Consider the following 22,023-nt stretch of genomic DNA (forward strand, 5'->3'; position numbering starts at 1 on the left):
TCCCAAAGATTAAGCTTCGACACTATTACTCTTATTTTCCCACAGAAGCATGTGAAAAAAAGGCATAATAGGGAGTGAATTGACATCTTTCTTTTTTAATTAAATTACCATTGCACGAGCATATGCGTAGTGTTCAAAGATTTTTGTAACACGCCATTAATCTCCATGTAGAATTTTATCAAGCGTGTCATAATGAGAAATCCGAAAGATCATGCAAAAGAAAACTCCTATGTTTTTAACAAATGAGATTTCTACACTCGTCACATTTAATTTTTTTATGTACATTGTCAAAGAAATCTTACTCTAAAAAGGGAAGATGTTTTTCCACCGTCACACCAAAATTAAGTTTCACAAAGAGGAGTGTGGTGTGGCAAGTCTTTTTTTTTTAATTGAGCTACAATTAATTAATTTTTAAGTTAAATTAATTAATTAGTAAGCTCAAATTAAATTAATTGCTTGAACTTTGAATTTTCTTAAAAGTCAACATTGCTTCATTATTTTGAGCTAGAAAATTTGGCCCCTGTCAGTTCAATATAAAAAAAAAGTCAAAGCTGACCATCACTAAAGAATTTAACAAATCACAGTTTTCGTACAGAATTCACTTTGTGTATATTAAAAGTTAGTCTTCTTGTTCTGTTTTTCTAATAAATAAACGGAAGAATTATATTTCCAAAACTAAAAAAAAGAAAACAAATATGAAGAAATCATTACAATCCACTTGTATAAGCAAGCCCGGTATTTGGTATCCAATCGTCCCCGCCCAAAAACGCAGCCACAGTGAAATTAGCTGCCTCGGCCGCACCGATCACATGAAACCCGGGCCACGTGACCCTCCGGCTCGTTTCCGAACCCGGCCCGGTATTACCAAACTCGGCGTAATACGAAGTGTTGAGCGCAAAATCACCCGACCACACACTCCAGCCGGCCGGGTCGACCACTCTATCCATATACGACTGCATATATACGGCCAGCGAGTACTCCTTCCACGGCCGCCCGAGATACGTCCTCACCGTCCGGTTGGCGGCCGCGAGATCCGCGGCCGCCCGGACGGTGCAGTTCTGGATCGAAATCCCGGTGTTCTGGTTGGGATCGGTCCGGCCCTGGGCCGTGATCGCGTTGAACTGGTTGGGCATGGGCAGCCGCGGGTAGAGGTTGCACGACTGGAGGACCGCGGCCGCGTTGCCGAAGATGAAGTCGACCGTGCCGTAGACGTCGCACTCAAGATAGAACTGGCGGAGGGAGTGGACGTAGAGCGTGTCCTGGTAGGCCTCGAAGCTGCAGGCGTAGAAAGTGGAGAAGTCCGCGCCGTTGCGCACGGCCACCGCCTGGTGCTTCTCCGGCCCCGCCGTGTTGCGGAATGTTATTCCCACAGCGAGGAAACCGGGCGCCACCACAGCTGCCAGAAATGGCGGGAGTTGGTTAGAATAAAGAATAGAGACAAAATAATTATATATTTGTATACTTTACCGTCCTAATTAAAGTAACTCATTTTTCGTTTGAAACGTCCTAAAATTAAAATACCATTATCTCTATTTTTATCCCCTAATATTATGGGATAAAAGCAAATTAAATAACTAGGTTTGGTCAAATTCTGATCTATTCCATGAGCTTTGATATTGAAATATTAAATCACGAAATTTTAAATTTTATTAATTATCTCATCTATGCACAAATCTTCGTATTTATGTGATGTTAAAAAGGATAATATTTCAATAAATAAAAAGAGAACTAAGAAAATAAAGGAATATAAAAGAAAAAAGTAATTATTTCATGAAACACGTCGTTTTTTAATGAGACAATTGAGAAAAATTGAAACTTCATGATTTAATATTCCAACATCAAAATTTATGAGACATATCAGAATTTAACCAAACTTCTTGATTTAATTGGCTATTAACCTTGATATTATGTGTCAAAAGAAATGCTTTGCTTTATGTATTTTATTTTAGTTTATCTGACTCAATTTACCATATTTTATAATGCAAAAAGTTATAAATACATACCGAATGTGGGAGAATTGAAGGTGGTCCATCCGTCGACGACGCTGTGATTTCCGGTGATGATGGTTTCATTAATCCCAGCTCCGACCATCATCAAGTATTTCTTATTTTTGGGGATGGAAATATACTCTTCATAGACGCCGGCCGTTATGTAGATGAGGAAGTAGCCGTTAGTCCCATTGCTATTGTTTGGAGCAGCATTAACGGCGTCATTGATCGCCGTGAAATTCCCGGTCCCATCCTGACTCACAACCACAATGTCACTCACCAACACCTGGCTCTCAACGCCGTCATCCTGCAGCAGCCGTCTGTTACCGTTACCGTTAACCCTCCGGTAAACCTCCCGGTTCACGTTCGACATTCTCACATTCAGCTTTCCGTTGCGCATGAGGTGCTTCCTGGCCGAGGGATTCCTGCTCTTCTTCCTCTTGCTGTGTGGCGACGGCGCCCAGCCTCTGGTGAAGAGGGCCAGCGACACGCTGTAGAGGCGCGTGTCATTGGAGAGGGGCGTCAGGATGCCGTTCCTGAGGCTCCAGGCGGCCGCGGCCGCCTGGAGTCCGTCGATGCACGTTTGGGTGTTGGTGAGGGTGGCGCTGAGGAGGGTTTGGACGTCGTCCACGCGGGACGGGGTTAGGGTTTGGGAGGTTTTGTTGACGATTTGGAAGGAGGTGATGAGGTTGTCGATGCTGGATTGGGCGAGGAACTGGCAGTCTTGGAGGGCGCGGGTTGCGGGGGTGGTGAGGGTGGTGGTGGATTGGTGGAGGTTTTTGTCGACGAGGGCGAGGAATTTAAGGGCGGCTGAGATGGAACGACGGACGGAGAAGCGACTGTAGTCGTAGACGGTGGAGGAGGAGTTGGTGGTGGGGAGGATGGAGTTGCAGAAGGAAGGGTATGGGGTGGATTTGCATAGTTTAGAAGGAGGGGTTTGAGTTTGAGTTTGAGCAAAGGATTGGGAGAGAAGTAGGAAAAAGATTGAGAATAGTAGGTTTTGGGCCATTAAGGAATGGAATGTGATGATTTGATGGGAGTCTAAGGTGTGTATTTATAGGTGATTCTTGGATTGTGACATTAGTTTAGGTTAATTCTTATATTCACCTTGAAGATATGAAAACGGTGAAACTTTATATATGTAAATAGTATTTCTTAGTCCACAAAAAATAGTCTTATTTGTTAATGACACGAGTTTTAATAAGAAATTGTTAAAGTAAAAAAGAAGAAAATAAAGTATTTCTTCCGTCCCACAAGAGTATGCACACTTGGTTGAGCACGGATTTTTATGCATAATTGGTAAAGTAAAGAGATATAGAAAGAAAGCGTAATTGAAGTATTGTTAGTGAAGAATGAATCTCAGCTCATTAGAGAGAATAGACTTTCTAAAACTAGAAAATGCATATTCTTGTGTGACAGACTAAAATAAAAGAATGCATATTCTTGTAAGACGGAGGAAGTAGTAAAATAAAAAAGATATGAAGAAAAAGTAAGTATGAAAAAGTAGAAAAAGTGGGTGAAATATACAAGAGAAATTTTCCATTTTTAGAATAAGACTATTTTTGTTGACATCCCAAAAAGAGATAATTTTTTGTAGACAGGTATACTAAAGTCTATATAAGAAATACTAGTAGAATTGAATATTTGACATTTGGTATTGGATGTAGTTTGATTTGTGGTGAGTCAACTCCCTTTGGCTTGTAATGCATATTGAAACCGCGTAGATCTCAAACCAAATTTATTGCATTCTCATGTACTAAAAAAATTCAGCAAGTTGCTTTATGTCTGTGTTATGCCACCATTACTTATTTCAGCTTTTTTTATTTCAACTATTGCGCAATTTGTCATCGCCATGTGTATTCGTAAATTGAAAATGTTACATAAAGCTTGTCAATTGCAATAACTAAAGAACGTGTATTATTTAACTCCAGTTTGGTTTGCATGCAAAGTTGCATGTAACGATAATATTTATAGTAGTTGGAATATACTAATAGAACATTTCTTTGGAAAAAAGGATCTCATCTACATTCCTCCCTCAAGTTAACTTTTAGTTTGAATTGATATGGACAATCATTATTATGGATAATAAATTCTAAATTATTATCAATTGTTATGGCTGAATGAATAATGATCATTTCTTATTCTTGAAGGCGATATAATTGATAAACAATTATAATAAAAAAAATGGGTGGAACAAGCAAAAAGGTCGGAATATTAAGCCGACAAAATAATATTATCCAACATTGCTATCATATTGTCCGTTTATAATTATATGGGATTAGGACTTACTGCTCTCAATTCATATTCTGGGATTTTTTATATGAGTTAATGGATTTAATTTAATCGTCCACCAATTTATATTCAGCTTATTTTGAAATGAGATCTTATCTTGATGTAAAATTTATCATTTCCGACCTCCATTCATTTTCTTTTTCATATAGTAGTATATAAATATTTCAACACTATATTGTCTAATTTATAGCACCCACTGACCTACCTACCTACAGAATGACTGACTAAAGGAGTCAAATTTAGCATATTTGCAATACTAATTACAAATATAAATATTGACTAAAGGCTATTTTAGTCCTTAACATATTGTGATTTTTTTATTTTGGTCCAAAACATTATCTTTTGAATTATTCGGTACATTTGGTCCATTTTGGACGGTTCCGTCAAAAATTTTACGGAAATTCCAAATTTGGACGGAAATTCAAAAATTTGACGAACATATGCCGACTTCCGACTCCCGGTGTTCTGCCGCTGCTGCTCACTGTCAAGTCGTCGTCTCGCCTCCTCTCCCTCACCCTCGACCCCTCCATCGACCACCTCCCCCTCCGCAGTTCCACCGCCTCCTCTCAAATCGTGGTTGCGGCAACACCGGAAGGCGTCTACAGGGGATTGATTGCTGAGTTGAGCGAGGCGAGGAAGGTGGACGCCGTGACGGAGGTGGTGAGGGAGATGATGTAAGGAGGGGGTGAGGCTGAGGGATGAGATGGTGACGACGGTGGGTGAGGCTGGGGGATGATGGAATGTGGACGTCGTGGCGGAGGTGGTGAGAGAGGTTTGGGTTTAGGGTTTCCGTCAAATTTTTGACGGAACTGTCCAAAATGGACCAAATGTGACCCGTTTTTATTTGTGAGGGACCGAATAATTCAAAAGATAATATTTTGGACTAAAATAAAAAAATCACAATATGTTAAGGACCAAAATGGGCTTTTAGTCTAAAATATTAGATAAGATTTATTCTTAAATTATAAAATAAGACGACATAATACAATTAATTAATAATGTAAGTATAAAAATAGCGCCTTATAAAATTTAAACAAGTCAACTCTAATTGTAATTATCGATTATCGCTAACTATTGTTCGCATTTATCATGACAAGAATAACAATTTTGTGAAACAACTATACCTAATTATGTTGACAATTGATGCGACTAAAATTCCCATCCTAATTCTTGCCTAAGTTAATAGGGACCCAACCATATATAGCCAAACTAATATTATTATGAAAAAAAAGGAACAATTCCAATAAGAATAGGCTAACCATAGGCTAGCCACAACTCCTCATGCCACATCATCAGTACTTAAAAACTCCTCCTGCCACATCATCAGGACAAACAACTGGACAAGCAATAGGTTAGTCATAGGCTAGTCACAATAAACAAAATTATAAAAATAAATAATTAACAATCACATAAAATACGTAATTAAATTTTCGACACGGATACGGGAAAATTCAATAATAATATTAAAATTAAAAAGTATATTAATTAAAAAAATTACATTAGTTTAAAAAAAACTCCCCTTCCACACACGAGCCCCCCTCCCCCCCCACTCCTCGTCGCCGCCGCCGTGTGAGCCCCCAACTGTGCCGCGGCGGCATCCAAATCGACTCGCATACTCACGAGCATTGAGTGAAGAAAACTCTTCTCCTCGGGGTCAGTTGCCGCTTTCCAGTCAGCTAAGATCTTGTACATCTAAGCCCGGGAATCCGCTAGCCGATCCGCTCGCCGCCATTGTGGATGCTATGATGGGCTGGTTTTTATTGCAACTAGATAAATAAAAATTAGCAAGTTGGATTCATAAATTTATCAAACTGACGAGCTTTGGCAAGTCAATGTCGTAGCATGTGATCTTAATTCACACAACTAGCTAGGATAACGCGGGTATTGCATCAATTTAGAAATTATATTAATACTCACTTCCCTTCGTCCATGAAAAATAGACAAAGTTTGAAAAAGGACCTCACATTTGCTACCTAACACATTCACAAGTGGATCCCACATTCCACTAACATTACTTCTCTTTTACTTTACTAATTCTACATTAAAACCTGTGACATTCACAATGTTGTCTATTTTTAGTGGACGGAGGGAGTAGTATTCAAGTTAAAGATAACCTGGTTATTTTAGAATGAGCTTTTACCAATTAAAAATCGTTATGCATAATTGTGAAATATATATCACTTCATTTTAGTCTGTTCTTGATTAATTAGTATTTCATTTTACTATTTTTGATAACGGACCTTACATTCATATTCATATGTGATTATGATACTAATACTTATAATATGGGTTATAAAATACGTGCTCAGTCTAAATAGGACACATGTTAAGAGAGGGAGGAAGTAATATGTTTGCTACAATAGATGGAGTGACAAGTTTTCGCCTTCTTTTTACTTGAAGAAGAAGGGACAATGACCCTAAACTACGTTTGGTATAGTATGTGAGGCCAAGATAGAAAAGTTAGTTGGACTCGATCAGCGGTGGAATAATTCCATAACAATATTTTTGTTACTAAGGAGTATTAAACTAGAGATAAACGTATTTCTATTTTAGTAATAGTCTCTTGATTGGGACAAACTAAAGAGGAAAATGGAACATCTTTGACGGGATGAAGTGAGTACATTGCAAAGAATTTGAATATTGCTAAAATTTTAAAGCCAATTGGTTTTAAGTATGAAATCCTATTATTGGACAAGATGTTCCTCATAGTGCTCCCACCGTCCCACCAAAGATGACTTACTTTTCTTTTTGGTTTGTCCCAAATCGAGATGATTCATTACTAAAAATGAAAACCTATTTATCTCTATCTTATTTCCTCTCTCTTATTTAATTTCTTTCCACTCAACACACAAAATTAAATTGCATAAAATTTTTGTAACGTCTAAGGAATGGGTCATCTTTTCTTGGATCGGAGGGAGAATATATTAATAAACTGGAGCTGACAAAGTCAAAACCCACATTGGCGAAAGTCAAGGCTTGCTGGAGGTTTGAAGTCAAACTTATAAAAAAACACGGTTACGATTTTGCATTTCACGTCGTATAGCTATCACTGGCCACACTTAAATAAAATGATAATGGGCTAATAATTTTTTGTCATCCGCTCGAATTCATTTTAATTACCGGAGGAACTATAAGGAGGGGTTTAAATTATTTTTTTTTAATTAAATTAACTTTTTAATTCATATAATATTATATTCCTTAGGGTTTAGATATTTTGGGAAAATTCTTTATATTAAGTGATGTGGTTTTGATCGTTTTATATAGTTAGTTGATGAAATTGTTGATTACGCAATTAATAATAGAGTGATCTATCCTAATAGTCTCTGATATTGTCGAAAAATGCACCAATGATTCATAAAAAAATTATAGTTTTTTTGGTCCCTAAAAATCACATTTTTGGTATATGTCGGTTTTTATACCCCTCTACATTTAAAAAATCCCCTAAAGGCCATGGAGGGCATTTTTGGTCTTAAGAAATCACATTTTTGGTACCTCTTCATTCTTGCAATTTTTTTAGACAAATATATAGCATATTTTCGGGCTAAAAAAATTTAATTGGTTGGTACTAGTTGATTTTATATTTTTATAACATAAAATATGTTCTTTTGAATTATAATTAACTCAAATTGTTCTAATAATTACTTGAATAACGTATAGATTGAGCTTTATAATAAAAAAAAGTTACTTTAGTTTACTTTAATATTTTTTATTAAAAATATTCGCCAGAGTTCGCTTTAATTTACGATGGATATAATTCACTTAAATTTTAATTATTATACTTTTAAAATATTTTCTCACGATACTATATTTTAATTAACGTAATTAAAATATTTTTATTTTTCACTTAAGTATAGTAACATTTAAATATTTAAGTAACATTTTTAAGTAAAAAATTTACTATAGTTCAGTATAATATTTTTTCTTCTCAAATTAAAAAAATTTAATTAAATAATTTTAAGTGAAAATAAATCACATGCAAAAAGAATTTTCTATAATTCACTTTAATATTTTTATGAAAAAAAATTACTATTAGATTTATTTAATTTTAAAAATAAATAAAGTATAATTAAACTATTTTAAGTTGTATTTATTTTAAACTCATAATGACAATAAATTATTTTAAGTAAATAGAAATATAAAAATAGTATACTAGTATTTAAGTACAGTAACTAAAAGTACAAAAAAAGTGTAATAGTATTTAAAGTCTAAAATGCCCTCAAACATTAAAAATTTACTTTTTTAGTGCATAAGGTTACTTTAATCTTACTGTATCAAAAATGCTATAAAAAAATTTTAAAGACTATTGATGCATTTTTCAACAAAATCAGGGACTATTATAGTAGTTCATTCTTAATAATAATATGGGTAATTTTTTAATCAGGTTTTATATAGATAGTTGGTTATAGTTTTTATTTTCGGTTTTATATGAATGTTGACATAGTATTGCCTGTTCATATGAATAAACGTCTAACTTTGATTCGAACGTAATTTTTATAAAATTAAAGAGAAAATTTAGTAAAATATAAATCTTATTTTTATATAATACTCTCTCCGTCCATGAAAAATAAGACACATTGTGAATGACACGAGTTTTAATGTGGAATCGGTAAAGTAAGAGAGAAGGAAAAAAAAGTAAGAGAGAAGTAGTGTTACTGGAATGTGGTGTCATGACCGCACTTTCTAAGGATAGAAAGCCCGGTTGATCACGACCAGGGGAGGATGAAAGAAGCGGGGAAGAAAGGGGAAGATTGTGACACAACTGAACTTGAACTGAATAACTCGAATAATATATCAGAGTGCATGATACAAGAGAATAAAATCTCGACTTTTACATTGCAGCGGAAGAGTCAAGAGCAGATGACATCGTGTATGGAGACACGACGTATCCAAGTACTATTCTATCGAAGGATCTTCATCGCATGTGCTCGACACCGACCGCCGTCATCACTGCTAAATCTGCACATTTTTAAAACATATGCAGGGCTGAGTACTTGGTGTACTCAGTGGACACATGCCGAAATATTTTACTAAAAAGAAATTGGTTTTGTTAAGCCATTACTGAGTGAGCTCGGGGTTTTGACTTAAAGGGCCCGAGAACACTAAAAGCATTTTCTAAGTAAAATCTCTGTGACTGCAATCTATTTTTCTTGGAACAAATACCATATCTAAAACTGTGTGAATTGGGAATGTATGGGCTCATCCCACTTACAGACCCAAATTCGCTTAAACTGAACTGGTCTAGTAGGGACATTGCCCTTGCTAGACAAACGGATAGGCAAAGTTCAAAACAAAACTTGACATGACAAAACATACTGACAACTTAAATTAGCTGAAAGCGTTCGTATTGGGAACGTAAATAACTGAAAGCATTCATACTGCAGAATATAATGTGAACATAAAAACTCAAAGCATCTATCATATAAAGCCCACGTAATATCATTTCACAATAGCACTTTTCATAAAATCTATACTGTAAACATAAAGCCCACAATTATAGTGTAGGTTAGAAAAGCCCACATAATCATATAGGATAGAAAACCCACCTCGTTTGCTTAAAACTCCTTAACTTGAATTCTCCTCACTCCGCTCTTAACTCGTGAAGATAACCTTTTTAAAAACAACACAACTTAATAACAAGACTAAAGAAAATTCTTAAACTTTTAATTAGAATTAGAATTAGAATGCATGCCCCTAATTAATCATGGCCCAAGAACTTAATTAGAATTCCTGGACAAGAACAAATTAATTTCAGCCCAAGCTCCTTCGTAAAATAATTTCGTCCGACTCTATGTTCAAATAATTCTGCAACCCAAGACTTCAGCCCAAAAAATAATTATCGGCCCAACCAAAGCAGCCCAACTTCACTTCTCTTCCCATTTATTTTAAGTTACTGGCCCAACCTACACTAATTGAATATTGCCCAAAGCATAAACACAATCAACCCCAATTAAATCATGAGTAATGGAATAGGCCCACTTTAAACAAGGACCAAAAATTACTCCCTCCTCCATCGGGACATCCCCAATTCATTCTACCAATTCCCCAAAATTAGTCAAGAGTGTGTACTCGTGGGAAATTAATGGAGCTGCTATATTACTTTGTTCTCTTCTTGCAGCAAATCCTCTTTATTATGATTCTGCAGTAAACTTTAACTGAAAGTTGGCTCCATATGGGTACCTTGTACTTAGTTAATAAATGGGATTGTTTGTTGCGGCAGGTGCAGGTTTTGACTTGCTCTCTTTGGTGATCTTTGGTAAAGAAGGGTTGGTTCTTTTCAACTAATAGTAGTTCTTTAATTTCTTATGCCTTTATAGGAGACTTGTTTTTATCTTGTAGGTGGGGAAGGTGATTTGGTTGCCACGTTGCTGTCCGAGACATGGGCTCGCTTCCCTGGGCTCGACAGACAGGTCGGACATGGGCCGTGGTTTGGGCTTCGAAGTGGCTGATCTTCTAGTTATTGGGCCGAGCATAAAAGCATTTGGGCTCAAGAGAAATTAGACATAGCCCAACACTTGTACTTTACCATTATGGACTTGATTGCTTATTTGGACTTCAATTCTTTTGTACTAAACGAAATTTGAAAATCTTCTTGATCGAACGTAAACGTTCAATCTCTCTTTAATCGTTTTTAAAGTTTGTTCGATACATTTTTTTTTCTAGCCATTCAACGCCCTTTTGAGAATAGCTAAGATGTCAAAAAGTCGGGGTGTTACATGTGGGGTCCATATTATTAGTAAGAGAGAATGGAAAAAGTAAGAGGAGAAAAAAAATAAGAGAAAAGATTGTTAGTGGAATGTGAGGTCAATATTATTAGTAAGAGAGAAGGGAAAAAAAGTAAGAAAGAAGATGTTGAAAATTATCCTTCTTAAAATGTGCTATATTTTTCGTGGACAATAAAAAATGGCAAATGTGCTCTATTTTTCATGGACTGAAGGAATATTTTTTTGGAGAATAAGGTACTAGTTGAAATATGAAGTCAATTTACTAAAAATAAAGTAAAAGAAGATATTTATATCTGGATATTCTTGAATGAAAATATTAGATATTTAATGGCGAACGAACAAGGTGTAATTTTCATTCCGAGATTTTCAAGTTATATTAGTCGAGTGTGTAATGTCTCTCAACTTCCAACTGAGGTTGCTTGGGATTGTGGGAATTTCATTCAAACTAAATTTTAATCAAAATAATTTTAATTTTACTTAAAATAATTTTAATTAAAATAATTTATTGATATTTTAAAATTTAAAATTTAAATTTAATTTTATAAAATTAAATATGATATTTAGAAAATGAAACAAAATGAAGGATGACAAAGGGAAGAAGAAGATAATTTTGAAATAATATCAGAGTTAGTAAATCATTAAAATAATATCATATTGAAAAAATAAAAAATGTGAAAATACGAAATTGCCCATCACCCCAAAAGGGCATTTTCAGGAGAAAACATTGCAAAATGATTGATTTTAAAATAAACCCTTAGTTCAGGGACTACTGGAGATATTTTTAAAGTTCAGAGACTATTATCGAGAAAAATCCATAGTTCATGGACCAATTTTGTAGTTTACTCTATTAAAAAATTATTTCATCCATCTCAAGGTAGTTATGACATTTCTTTTGGGCATTAAATTTAAGAAATTGATGTCTTAAGGTTAAAAGGAAGAGAGTGGTGGAATAAAGTAATATAGATGAAAAGACAGTTAGGTATGAAAGAGGATAATTTTTTTGCAAAAAAAAGAAAATCAATTTAGGATAACCCAAGAAAGAATACTAGTCAATTACCTTGGGACTGAGGGAATGTTGTAATATGATGAATCACAATTATATTAATTTTGAAACATTAAAGTTTTATAGATAAAAATTACAAATTTATAAATAAAACCATATACATATATATACGTGGGGATAACATATTTTTAATAAAATTTTGTCATATTTTTCTTATTTCAAAATTTTTTAATTTTGATCAATTATCACAATTGTGCTTATAATGATATTTTTGATGATGCTTAAAACGAAGTCCTTTAAATATAAATAGAAAAGAAACGATTAGAAAATTTTGAGGTTTAACAAAATTCACGAATAAAAATAGATTAAACTTAATATTATAATATATTAGAAAAGGATTATTAATCTTGGTAAATTTAAAGTGTTCCTGATATCTTAGTATCACTAAGAGAGTCTATAAAAAACACGAATTAATGAAAAATTAACCAAGTGTTTTTCTTCAATACTAATTGAATTACACTATACTTCAAGTAATTAACTATTGATTCTTAATCGTATTGGATCTAATTTTTTTTCCGATTAGAAGCACCCATTCTAATTCTTTTAAAAAAAATTTACTACTACTTATTAACTCTAGTTTTTTTAGTTAACCATTCCATTGGCTATGAAGCATCCAGGATCCATCTATTTCTACATCATAACTAGCACATTTTTCCTATTCTGCCGTGGCTAAAAACAAGCCGAAATAATGAACAGCATAAAGAAATTATAGGTCTGAAATTAACCAACAACTTGCCAAAAATAGAAATAAATGTAGAATTTTACGTAGACAATCCCATATATAAGGCGGATGATAAACATAACATGCAAAAACAAGAAAGAATAAAATCTGGATAGAAAAAATAAAGTAAAATAGGATTTGTGAATAACATTTATGGCTACAAGTTGTGTTCATATGATGGGCTCCCTTGCCCTAAGCATAAGCTGTTTGATCATTATCAATGCCATTGCTGCTGCCGGCGAACAACGCCGCCTCCTGCAGGCAGAGACCGTCTATGACATCACCAAATATGGCGCCAAGGGCGATGGCACCACCGATGATGCAATGGTCAATCTTCGTACACATAATAATTTATAGTAATCCTGCTAATGCATGAAAATTAAATGAAGCTTTTTTTATATATAAATCAAAATGCTCAAGCCAAAAAGAGGGCGAGTTGTGCAATAGAGAGACGCACGCAACATAAAAAAAAGCTTTATTTATTTGTATTATATATATAATAATGAATGTCATTTTGTAGTCGTTCATTCAAGCATGGAGGGCCGGATGCGATAGCAAAGGGGGCGTGAGGATTTTGATCCCGCCCGGAAAATTCATGATGGGGGAAGTAATCCTAAGCGGAGAGTGCACTGCAACACCGCCAATGATCGTCGATATTCAGGGCACCCTGCTGGCAAATCCAGACCCGAGTTCCTACAGCAACGAGAAGTGGATCTTGATTGAGCACGTGGACAACATAAAAATCACGGGTGGAGGCACCCTTAACGCGCAAGGAGCGAATGCATGGAAGTACGCTAAAGAAGACGCACACATGCCCGTTGTAAGTTAGTAGTAACATTTTTCAAAGACAGGACTTAGGAGTATTAATTGTATTGTATTTATATTAAAATTCTAACGGTGTTGTTTGTGCAATACATAGAGTTTCACGTTCCAATCGTCGAAAAACGGGGACATTAGCAACCTAAATTTGTTGGACGCTATGGGATTCCATAGCAAGTTGATCGACAGTGATAACATCAAGGTGACGAAAATGACCATCACTGCCCCTGAGGAAAGCCCCAACACAGACGGAATCCATCTCAGCAATGCCACCAATGTGGAGATCACCGACACCGTCATTGGAACCGGCGATGACTGCATCTCCATTGGCACGGGCAGCAAAAACGTCTTAATCAAAAATGTCAAATGCGGACCCGGACATGGTCTTGCGTGAGTAGTAGGGCTATTTACGTAATCATTTAAATTAAATTAAATTAAATTAATTAAATTAATGATGTTATATAGTGTGGGGAGTTTGGGGAAGCGTCCCGACGAAATTAGCGTGGGGAACATCACCTTCAGTAGCTGTTCCTTGGCAGGCACAACCAACGGTGCCCGAATCAAGAGCTACCACAAGTCGCCGGTGATGACCGCCACCAACATCGTGTTCGAAGATATTACCTTGGATAACGTCAAGAACCCCATCATCATCGATCAACATTACTTCTCCAAGATGGTTGCTGAGGTTCGTATGTCATGTCTGATTGAATACGAAACATTTTCTTTCCAGCACGAAATTTACGTGCTGTTTTGTGAGATAATGAAGAGAGAATAATAAAGTAACATATAAGAAAAAATATTAAAAAGCAGAGATAGTGTTATTTCCACTTTATGAAATTTTTTATTTTTAATGGGACAGAAGATGAAGTAGTATCTATGCATATAATTTTTTACATGCTCGCTCGCACATGATGCATCTCCGGTTTCTTGTAGCAATCCAACGTCAAAATCAGTGACGTCCACTTTAGAAGAATCAAGGGCACCACAATCTCCGAGATTCCTATCTTGTTCAACTGCAGCACAACCAACCCGTGCGAAAACATTGAATTGGCTGACATTGACTTGAAGCCTGTGGGGGCCGCCAAGTCCGTTGAATCCGTCTGTGTGAGCGCCATCGGAATCAAGCCTTCCGGCACCGTCAACCCTCCTCCTCCCAAGTGCTAGGCTTTTTTATTAACATACATCAAAAAGGATGGAGCTAATGACCAAATTTAGTAGTAGTAATTTTTTGTCAGTCATTGATTTTATTTTTTATTTTATTTTATTTGCTTGTGTATTTGCGATGCTACGTGCATAATATTATTGTTGCTCGTGTAGCGCCCCGGATGGAGAAATTGCACGCTAGAAAGGATTGTGCAATTAGAATAAATAAATCAACAGATTATTTTCTTATTATTGCATTTTTTATAGACATATAATTGTATTCTTGTGATATATTACACACTGTTTATTTTAATGGTTTCTTCTTAAACTATGATCCAAATTTTAGTTTTAATTGATTTTTCAGTTCAAATCTTCTATCTACACTTCATATGCATAGTCAAATTTTACCCAATTAAGAATTATGTGCGCCGCTAAGCGGAGATGGTGTCATAAATAATACTCCATCCGTCCCCAAAGAATATACACTTTGGGGATGACACGAGTTTTAAAGTAAAATTGGTAAAATAAGAGAGATATATAGAGAAAAAGTAATTAAAGTATTGTTAGTGGAGAATGAGTCTCACCTTATTAGATATAAAAGACTTTTCAAAATTAGAAAGTGCATATTCTTGTAGGACGGATTCAAGTAAATAATTATATCATAAATTAATTTTTGATGATGTATGCATTACAAAATAAGATCGGCTAAACGTATTTTTTTTATTTAATTAAAGAAGTTAATTTTTGATGATGTATCCATTCTCCGAAGTGTCTCTATCGTCTTTTTCCTACCCCTTTGTATGTTAAGTTTTGTTTTGAAATTAAGCGAGTGTCAGACGTTGCATAAGGCCATCCACAATAGGAATAGCCCAGCAATAGCCCAGCAATAGCCCAGCCACTGCCACATTATCAGCACTAAAAATCCTCCTGCCACATCATCAAAACAAGCAAATAGCCCAGCAATAGCCCAGCCATAGCCTAGCCACATAATATCCACATCACTATTAACAAATATATACAAAATGAAATAATTAACAATCACACAATATACAAAATTTAATTTACGAGACATATACGGGAAAAATTTAATAATACTATTAAAATTTAAAAAAGTACAATAATTTAAAAAAATACATTAATTTTAAAAAAATACAATAATAAAAAGGAGTGCCAATTCACTCATCGTCTCCGTCGTCGCCGCCTCCGTCGCTGTCGCCACCATCGCCGCCGCCACCACCGCCGCCGCCGCAGCCGGTCTCCCTCCGTGCCGCCTCCAACTCGTCCTGTAGGCTCATGAGGAAGGTTTGAAGCACGCTCTTCTCCACGGGATCCGTCGCCACCCGTCATTCGGCCATCGTCTTGATCAACTGAGCGCGCGTTTGGGCGCGAGCGAAGAATTTGAGATCCTCGGTGGATTGGCCAAGGGGGGATGCCGACTGGACCTCCTGGGAAGCCCCGGCGTTCCCCCTCGCCTCCCGCTGAGCGCGCTTGCGCCCAATCGGGCGAGGTCGGCCACCGACCGAACGCGGCGTGGAGAACTCCTGCGTCGTCTCGGGGAGGTCGTGGGAACCACCGCTGCTGCCGCTGAAATCGCCGGTGTAGTTCAGTCGTTGCTTCTTCGGCCAGCCAGAGTCGACACCAACTCGGAACTTCTCGGACTAGTTCAGCACAAGATAGCAGTTCCAGTAGGTGAAGTCCTTGTATACCCCCTTCAGTGGGAAGGCTTTCTCCGCTATTCTCCTGCAGTCCTCCTCCGTTTGGCCACTGCTCATCATGCGGAGTGCGTTGGTGTACAAACACGAAAATCGGGAGACCACAGCCCTGATTCGGTTCCAGGCCTTCCGGCAATCCTCCCCGTTGCGTGGCCTCCCCTCCGGGCAAAATCTCTTGTAGGCTGCTGCTATCTTGCCCCACATGTTGACGATCCTCTTCTCATTCGAAACGAGAGGATCGTCGCAAACACTCACCCACGCCTTGCAGAGCGCGACGTTCTCCTCGTCCGTCCACCTCCTCCGTACCTCCTCCTCACCCGGCTGCGATGACTCGCCGACCTTCTTCTTGCCCTTCTTCTTTGGGGCGCCACGCCCCCGCTCTGCCCCCCCTTGAACGAGAGTTTCCGGAGCTCCGATCGTATCAAACACCAATCATCTAAGGAGAAACTATCAAACCCCAAGGGCGTTTGGGTCGATGTGTGCGAAGAACCAGTCGAAAAATTAAAACTGGGGCGATAGACATCCCCCGTCGTCGCCGGGGACCCCCCAGAAGTCCACTGTGTAGCCGGTACGACCCCCGGAGTCCCCTGTGTCGGCGGTACCCCCCCGGGCATCATCTGCATCCCGGGTGCCCATCCCGTTGGTGCCCACCCCGGTATCGCCGGAAACCCCCCGGCGGACTCCCCCCGTTGGCATCCCGGAAAACATCTGCTGCCACGGGTACATGTTGTAGTACCCGGGCATCTGACCCCATCCACTTCCCACGGGGATCGACAGAGTTTGTGCCCGCTACTCCCGGAACTAGGCTCGTTGTTGAGATCCATTTCCCGTTGTTGATCTTGTACAGAAATTAAGATAGAGAGAGTACTCGTTAAAACAAGTGGTGCGAATGAAAATGACGAGCAAAGCGCGTATATATAGTGTTTCGGAAAAAAAAAAATTAAATTTCGCGCTAGGCGGTGCGCTGGGCGATCCGGGCGCTGCAATAGCTCCGAGCGGATCGCCCAGCGCACCGCCCAGCGCCACGAAAGCGCCCAGCGCTGCGCGGTTTCTCTCTCCATTCGTCCGCTGGGCGACTGCAATAGACCGCCCAGCGCCGGCGCTCGGCTGGGCGCTATTGTGGATGGTCTAAGATACCGCCTTTATTTTGTTTGGAATGTCAAATGGACATAGGATTTTGTGTATGTTCGGATTTTATTGTTTAATCGTATTGTGTAAATAGTTGACAAGGACGTCTGTCTTCTTGTTGATGGGAAAAATAAAAGTTCTTTTGCAAATACATGGAATAATGCCAAAGTACTAAAAATAAAATATTACAAATTAATTACTCCCCCGTACTTAAAGAATATCCACTTTGTGTTCGACATATGTTTTAAAGTAAAATTGGAAAAGTAAGAGAGAGGTAGAGAGAAGAAGTAATTAAAGTATTGATAATGGAGAATGATTCCCACTAGAGTGAAAGGAGTTTCCAAAAATGAAAAATGCATATTCTTATGAACAGATTAAAAAGGAAATGGTGCATATTCTTATGGGACAGAGGGAGAGGGAGTAATATTTAACTTCTACATAGTAAAAGAAAGGAAATTTAATAAATGGTCTTATAATCTTTATTTAATTTGTGCTAGTCCAATTGTAGCCATTGATCAAGAATTTCCATTTTCGAGAAGTCCAATTGTAGCAGGGATAAAGTAGGTTTAGGATTTTAAACCTATGTATTCCATTTGTTTTGTACACCGGATAAAAATTTCAAAAGCTCGTCGGGCTTTCTAAAGCCTGTCCAGGCCCGTGTCAACATCAACATTTTGCACTATTTGGCCTATATTATTATTTAGGGGTGAGAAATTGTACAGAAATACCGGACTTACCGTACCGGAAAAATACCGAAAATACCGATTTTTCGGTATACCGCAGTGTCCGGTACGGTATGATATCGTACCGCAGTGCTTCGGTACGGTAACGATATCAATTTTTCTATACCGCGCTATACCGAATCCACGGTATACCGGTATACCGCGGTATACCGAATCTTTGGTATATATCGAAAATTCGATATACCGATAGATTATTATATATATATATTAATATTAAATATAATATAATATATATTACATATATATATATATATTATATTAAATAAAATTTAAAAAAATTTAAATGTAATATATATATTACATTTATAAATATTTTGGATACAATAGGTTTTTTTCGGTATAATCGTTACCATACCGCATACCGTTATTACAGTATGGTAACGGTATCAAAAATTACCATACCGAATTTCCGGTACGGTATCGGTATGAAATTTTGACATACCGTAATTTCCAGTACGGTATGCGGTATGACACGGTCGGTACGGTATATCGTACCGACCCACCATCCCTAAAAATGTGATTTCCATCTTCTACCCCTCTCATTCACACTCTTTCTCTCTCCGTCAATTAAAGTTGTTTCTCCCTGCACGATGCTTTGGCCGGCGACGGTGCCGGCGCATGACCGCCCTCTCCACGTCGCCGACACACTTAACTCCATCACTCTATCTCTTCACTCTCTTTCTCCATTGATTGAAGTCGATGCATCTTATTCTCTGTGCCAAAAATGCCCGGCGACTGCAGTGCAGGTGTGTCCGGTGGTAGTGGTTGCCGGTGCATAGCCGCCTTTCTCCACGACCGCTGACTCACTTACCTCCGTCGCCTCCTTCAATTTTGGCTTATATGAGGCAGTGATGATGTTGGTATTCAAAATCTGAGCCTTGATTTTCTGTAAATTGCTTCAATAGATTTTTTCTATCATTTAGTCCACCATAGTTGTTTTGTTCTGAACTTGAACTTATTATTCTATGAATTCATTGTTGCCACATAATGTTGTGTTCTTTGAAAATTTTACACAAATTGGAGGCAGTGATGATTTCTTTTAGATCTTGGACCTCCTTAAATTTTCTGTAGATTTCTTCGTTTGATTTTAATCCTAAGAGCATTGGTGCTCGTTTCCAAATTTTCTGCTCCATAATATAAAAAGTGAATGCTTGATTATTGTGAAGTTTTTTTGATTATTTGCCATTGCTAAGATGGAATAAGTCATTGCTTTGAATTCCAGTAAAATGATTAGAATTAAAACTTCTAATTAGAGTTGGAAATAATCGAACAGGGCATATTTGTCGTCCCATGTTTTATCTATGAAATAATCCTGAGCAATATCAATTCTACAAAACACCATGCCAAAAATCTTATCAAGATGTTATCCTACTTTGGGCCCAAAAATTTAATCCCAAGTTAATTATCATATTATATCCAATCCGTGCTACAAAACGGGCCCTTATTTCCAACATAGTTGGGACCACTTTTGAGAAGTCCAAATATCAATTCTCATAAATTCAAATGTGCATCCTAAATTTTTTTACTTAAAGATATCACCCAACTCCATACCACAAATTTTTTTTCTTCACCTATTTCACCACCATCGTGAAAAGTCTCCAACCAAAAGTCAGTGGAATATGATACTGGATCAGTGGTCAATCGAAGCCCAAAAGAAAAAATGGTCCTACCTATATAAAGCCCAGGAAATAACAAGCCCAATCTTCAAAAAACCCTAGGCAACAGGCCGTATAAATCTTATCATCCTCGCCTCTCACTTCATTTCCCATCACATCCACCACCGGCGAAAGAGGAGAGATGGTGACGCTTAAGCTGCAGAAGCGGCTTTCCGCCAGCGTATTGAAGTGCGGCAAGGGGAAGGTTTGGCTCGACCCTAATGAAGTTAACGAAATCTCCATGGCCAACTCCCGTACGTTCTGCTTTCTACTTTCAAAATTTTCAGAGCTATTTTATCATTCCAGTGTTTTTCGAAGTCCGATTTAAAAAGCACAAAAAAATTGGGTGCTTATTTAGAAATTGGATTAATTTGTGTGTGAATAAACAATTTCAGATTTATTTGCTTAGGGCTTGTTTAAGCATTTGTATGTAATCAGGCCACCTAATTCTCCTAAATTAATTCAAAAAGCACAAAATTGGATGCTTATTGATAAATTGGATTAATTTGTGTTTGGATAAACAAGCATAAGATTTATTTGCTTAGAGCTTGTATAAGGATTTGTATGTAATCAGGCCACCTAGTGGATTTGGTGATAATTGAAATGATTAGGCATAGCTTCGGATTCACGGTGCAATTGCACGATTTCTATATATCTTCAGAGTAGAACTGGTGCAGAATGTCTATAACTTGCTTAGAACTATATAATAATGATCTGCTGTTGTTCATGATATCGGTGCGAATATATCCATAGAATATAAAAATGCAATAGTACATGTTGGTAGGTTATCGATAGTCAGAGCTGTGGGGTAGACAAATGCTAAATTTAGTTCTACATATCACATAACCAGACCTGGAATTGCTTCATTAGTCCATATATCATCATTATTATTTCTTTTGTTTTATTATGTGAATACATTACTATTCTCACAATTTAATTAGGGATATTCTTTTGGACGCAGGTCAAAATATTAGGAAGTTGGTTAAGGATGGTTTCATTATCAGGAAGCCAACCAAGATCCACTCACGTTCCCGTGCCCGCCGCATGAAGGAGGCAAAGAGGAAGGGACGTCACTCTGGATATGGTATAGTTCTGCGTGATTTTGCTTTCATTTATACCGCAAAGGGTTTCTCACTCTTTTATTTGTAGTTTAATACTTTTTTGTTATCATTTCCTTACTAAGAGCAAATTTATTTGTTTATTTGCGATTAACGCTTGTAGGTAAGCGCAAGGGTACCAGGGAAGCAAGGTTGCCCACTAAGATTCTTTGGATGAGGAGGATGAGAGTATTGAGGCGTCTGCTCCGCAAGTATCGTGAGGCAAAGAAGATTGACAAACACATGTACCATGACATGTACATGAGGGTCAAGGGAAATGTGTTCAAGAACAAGCGTGTGTTGATGGAGAGCATTCACAAGTCCAAGGCTGAGAAGGCTAGGGAGAAGACCTTGTCCGACCAGTTTGAGGCCAAGAGAGCAAAGAACAAGGCTAGCAGGGAAAGGAAGTTTGCTAGGAGAGAAGAACGTCTTGCTCAGGTATAGCGTCAAGATTCTGAAACTGTATAGTAATTTTCCTGGATTTGATTAATCCCAACATCCTATTTCATAACCAATGTAGGGACCAGGAGAGAAGGTAGCTCCACCTCCAGCAGCTGCCCCTGCACCGACAGCTCAGCCAGCACAGTAAGTGTATTGCAATTGCAGCTCAATTCACCGGCTGTGATTTGAAGTTCTATCATCTGATATTTGTTATTTCTTGTTGTAGGCCAATTAAGAAGTTGAAGAAGTGATATACTTGACGAATAGTTTCAATTACTGGCATCGGGCGTCCTGTTTATGGTTTTGCTAGAACTGTACCCTTCTTTTACACCCTTAATTTTGAGTTGCTTTTATCATATAACTATGTTTAGTGAAAGGAGTATTGAAATTATTATGTTTCCATAAGTTGATTTATACTCCTATTTGATTTCTTATATCTTTATGTGCATGTTCTGATATGGGCTATAATTTCTGGTTTATCTAATATCATTGTTATCAG

General features: G+C 37.4%; 3 protein-coding genes across 3 annotated transcripts; 2 read left to right on the forward strand and 1 right to left on the reverse strand.

The window, feature by feature from the left end:
* Positions 1 to 676: 676 nt before the first annotated feature.
* On the reverse strand, positions 677 to 2,997 carry LOC121770453 (probable pectinesterase/pectinesterase inhibitor 7). Its single transcript, XM_042167185.1, has 2 exons — positions 2,004 to 2,997; positions 677 to 1,396 (listed from the first exon to the last, which is right to left on the reverse strand). The coding sequence occupies exons 1-2, from the start codon at positions 2,995 to 2,997 to the stop codon at positions 708 to 710; spliced, it is 1,683 nt and encodes a 560-aa protein (XP_042023119.1). The 3' UTR covers positions 677 to 707.
* Positions 2,998 to 12,895: 9,898 nt separating this feature from the next.
* On the forward strand, positions 12,896 to 15,000 carry LOC121790453 (exopolygalacturonase clone GBGE184-like). Its single transcript, XM_042188665.1, has 5 exons — positions 12,896 to 13,113; positions 13,307 to 13,606; positions 13,706 to 13,995; positions 14,071 to 14,290; positions 14,539 to 15,000. Exons 1-5 carry the CDS (start codon positions 12,940 to 12,942, stop codon positions 14,767 to 14,769), a joined length of 1,215 nt encoding a protein of 404 aa, XP_042044599.1. The 5' UTR covers positions 12,896 to 12,939; the 3' UTR covers positions 14,770 to 15,000.
* A 5,084-nt stretch (positions 15,001 to 20,084) lies between these two features.
* On the forward strand, positions 20,085 to 21,958 carry LOC121790463 (60S ribosomal protein L19-1-like). The gene is made up of 5 exons (XM_042188672.1): positions 20,085 to 20,240; positions 20,948 to 21,070; positions 21,208 to 21,521; positions 21,604 to 21,668; positions 21,751 to 21,958. Exons 1-5 carry the CDS (start codon positions 20,129 to 20,131, stop codon positions 21,773 to 21,775), a joined length of 639 nt encoding a protein of 212 aa, XP_042044606.1. The 5' UTR covers positions 20,085 to 20,128; the 3' UTR covers positions 21,776 to 21,958.
* Positions 21,959 to 22,023: the final 65 nt, after the last annotated feature.

The sequence above is a fragment of the Salvia splendens genome, chromosome 2, assembly GCF_004379255.2.
Source record: "Salvia splendens isolate huo1 chromosome 2, SspV2, whole genome shotgun sequence".
Classification (NCBI taxonomy): Eukaryota; Viridiplantae; Streptophyta; class Magnoliopsida; order Lamiales; family Lamiaceae; genus Salvia; species Salvia splendens.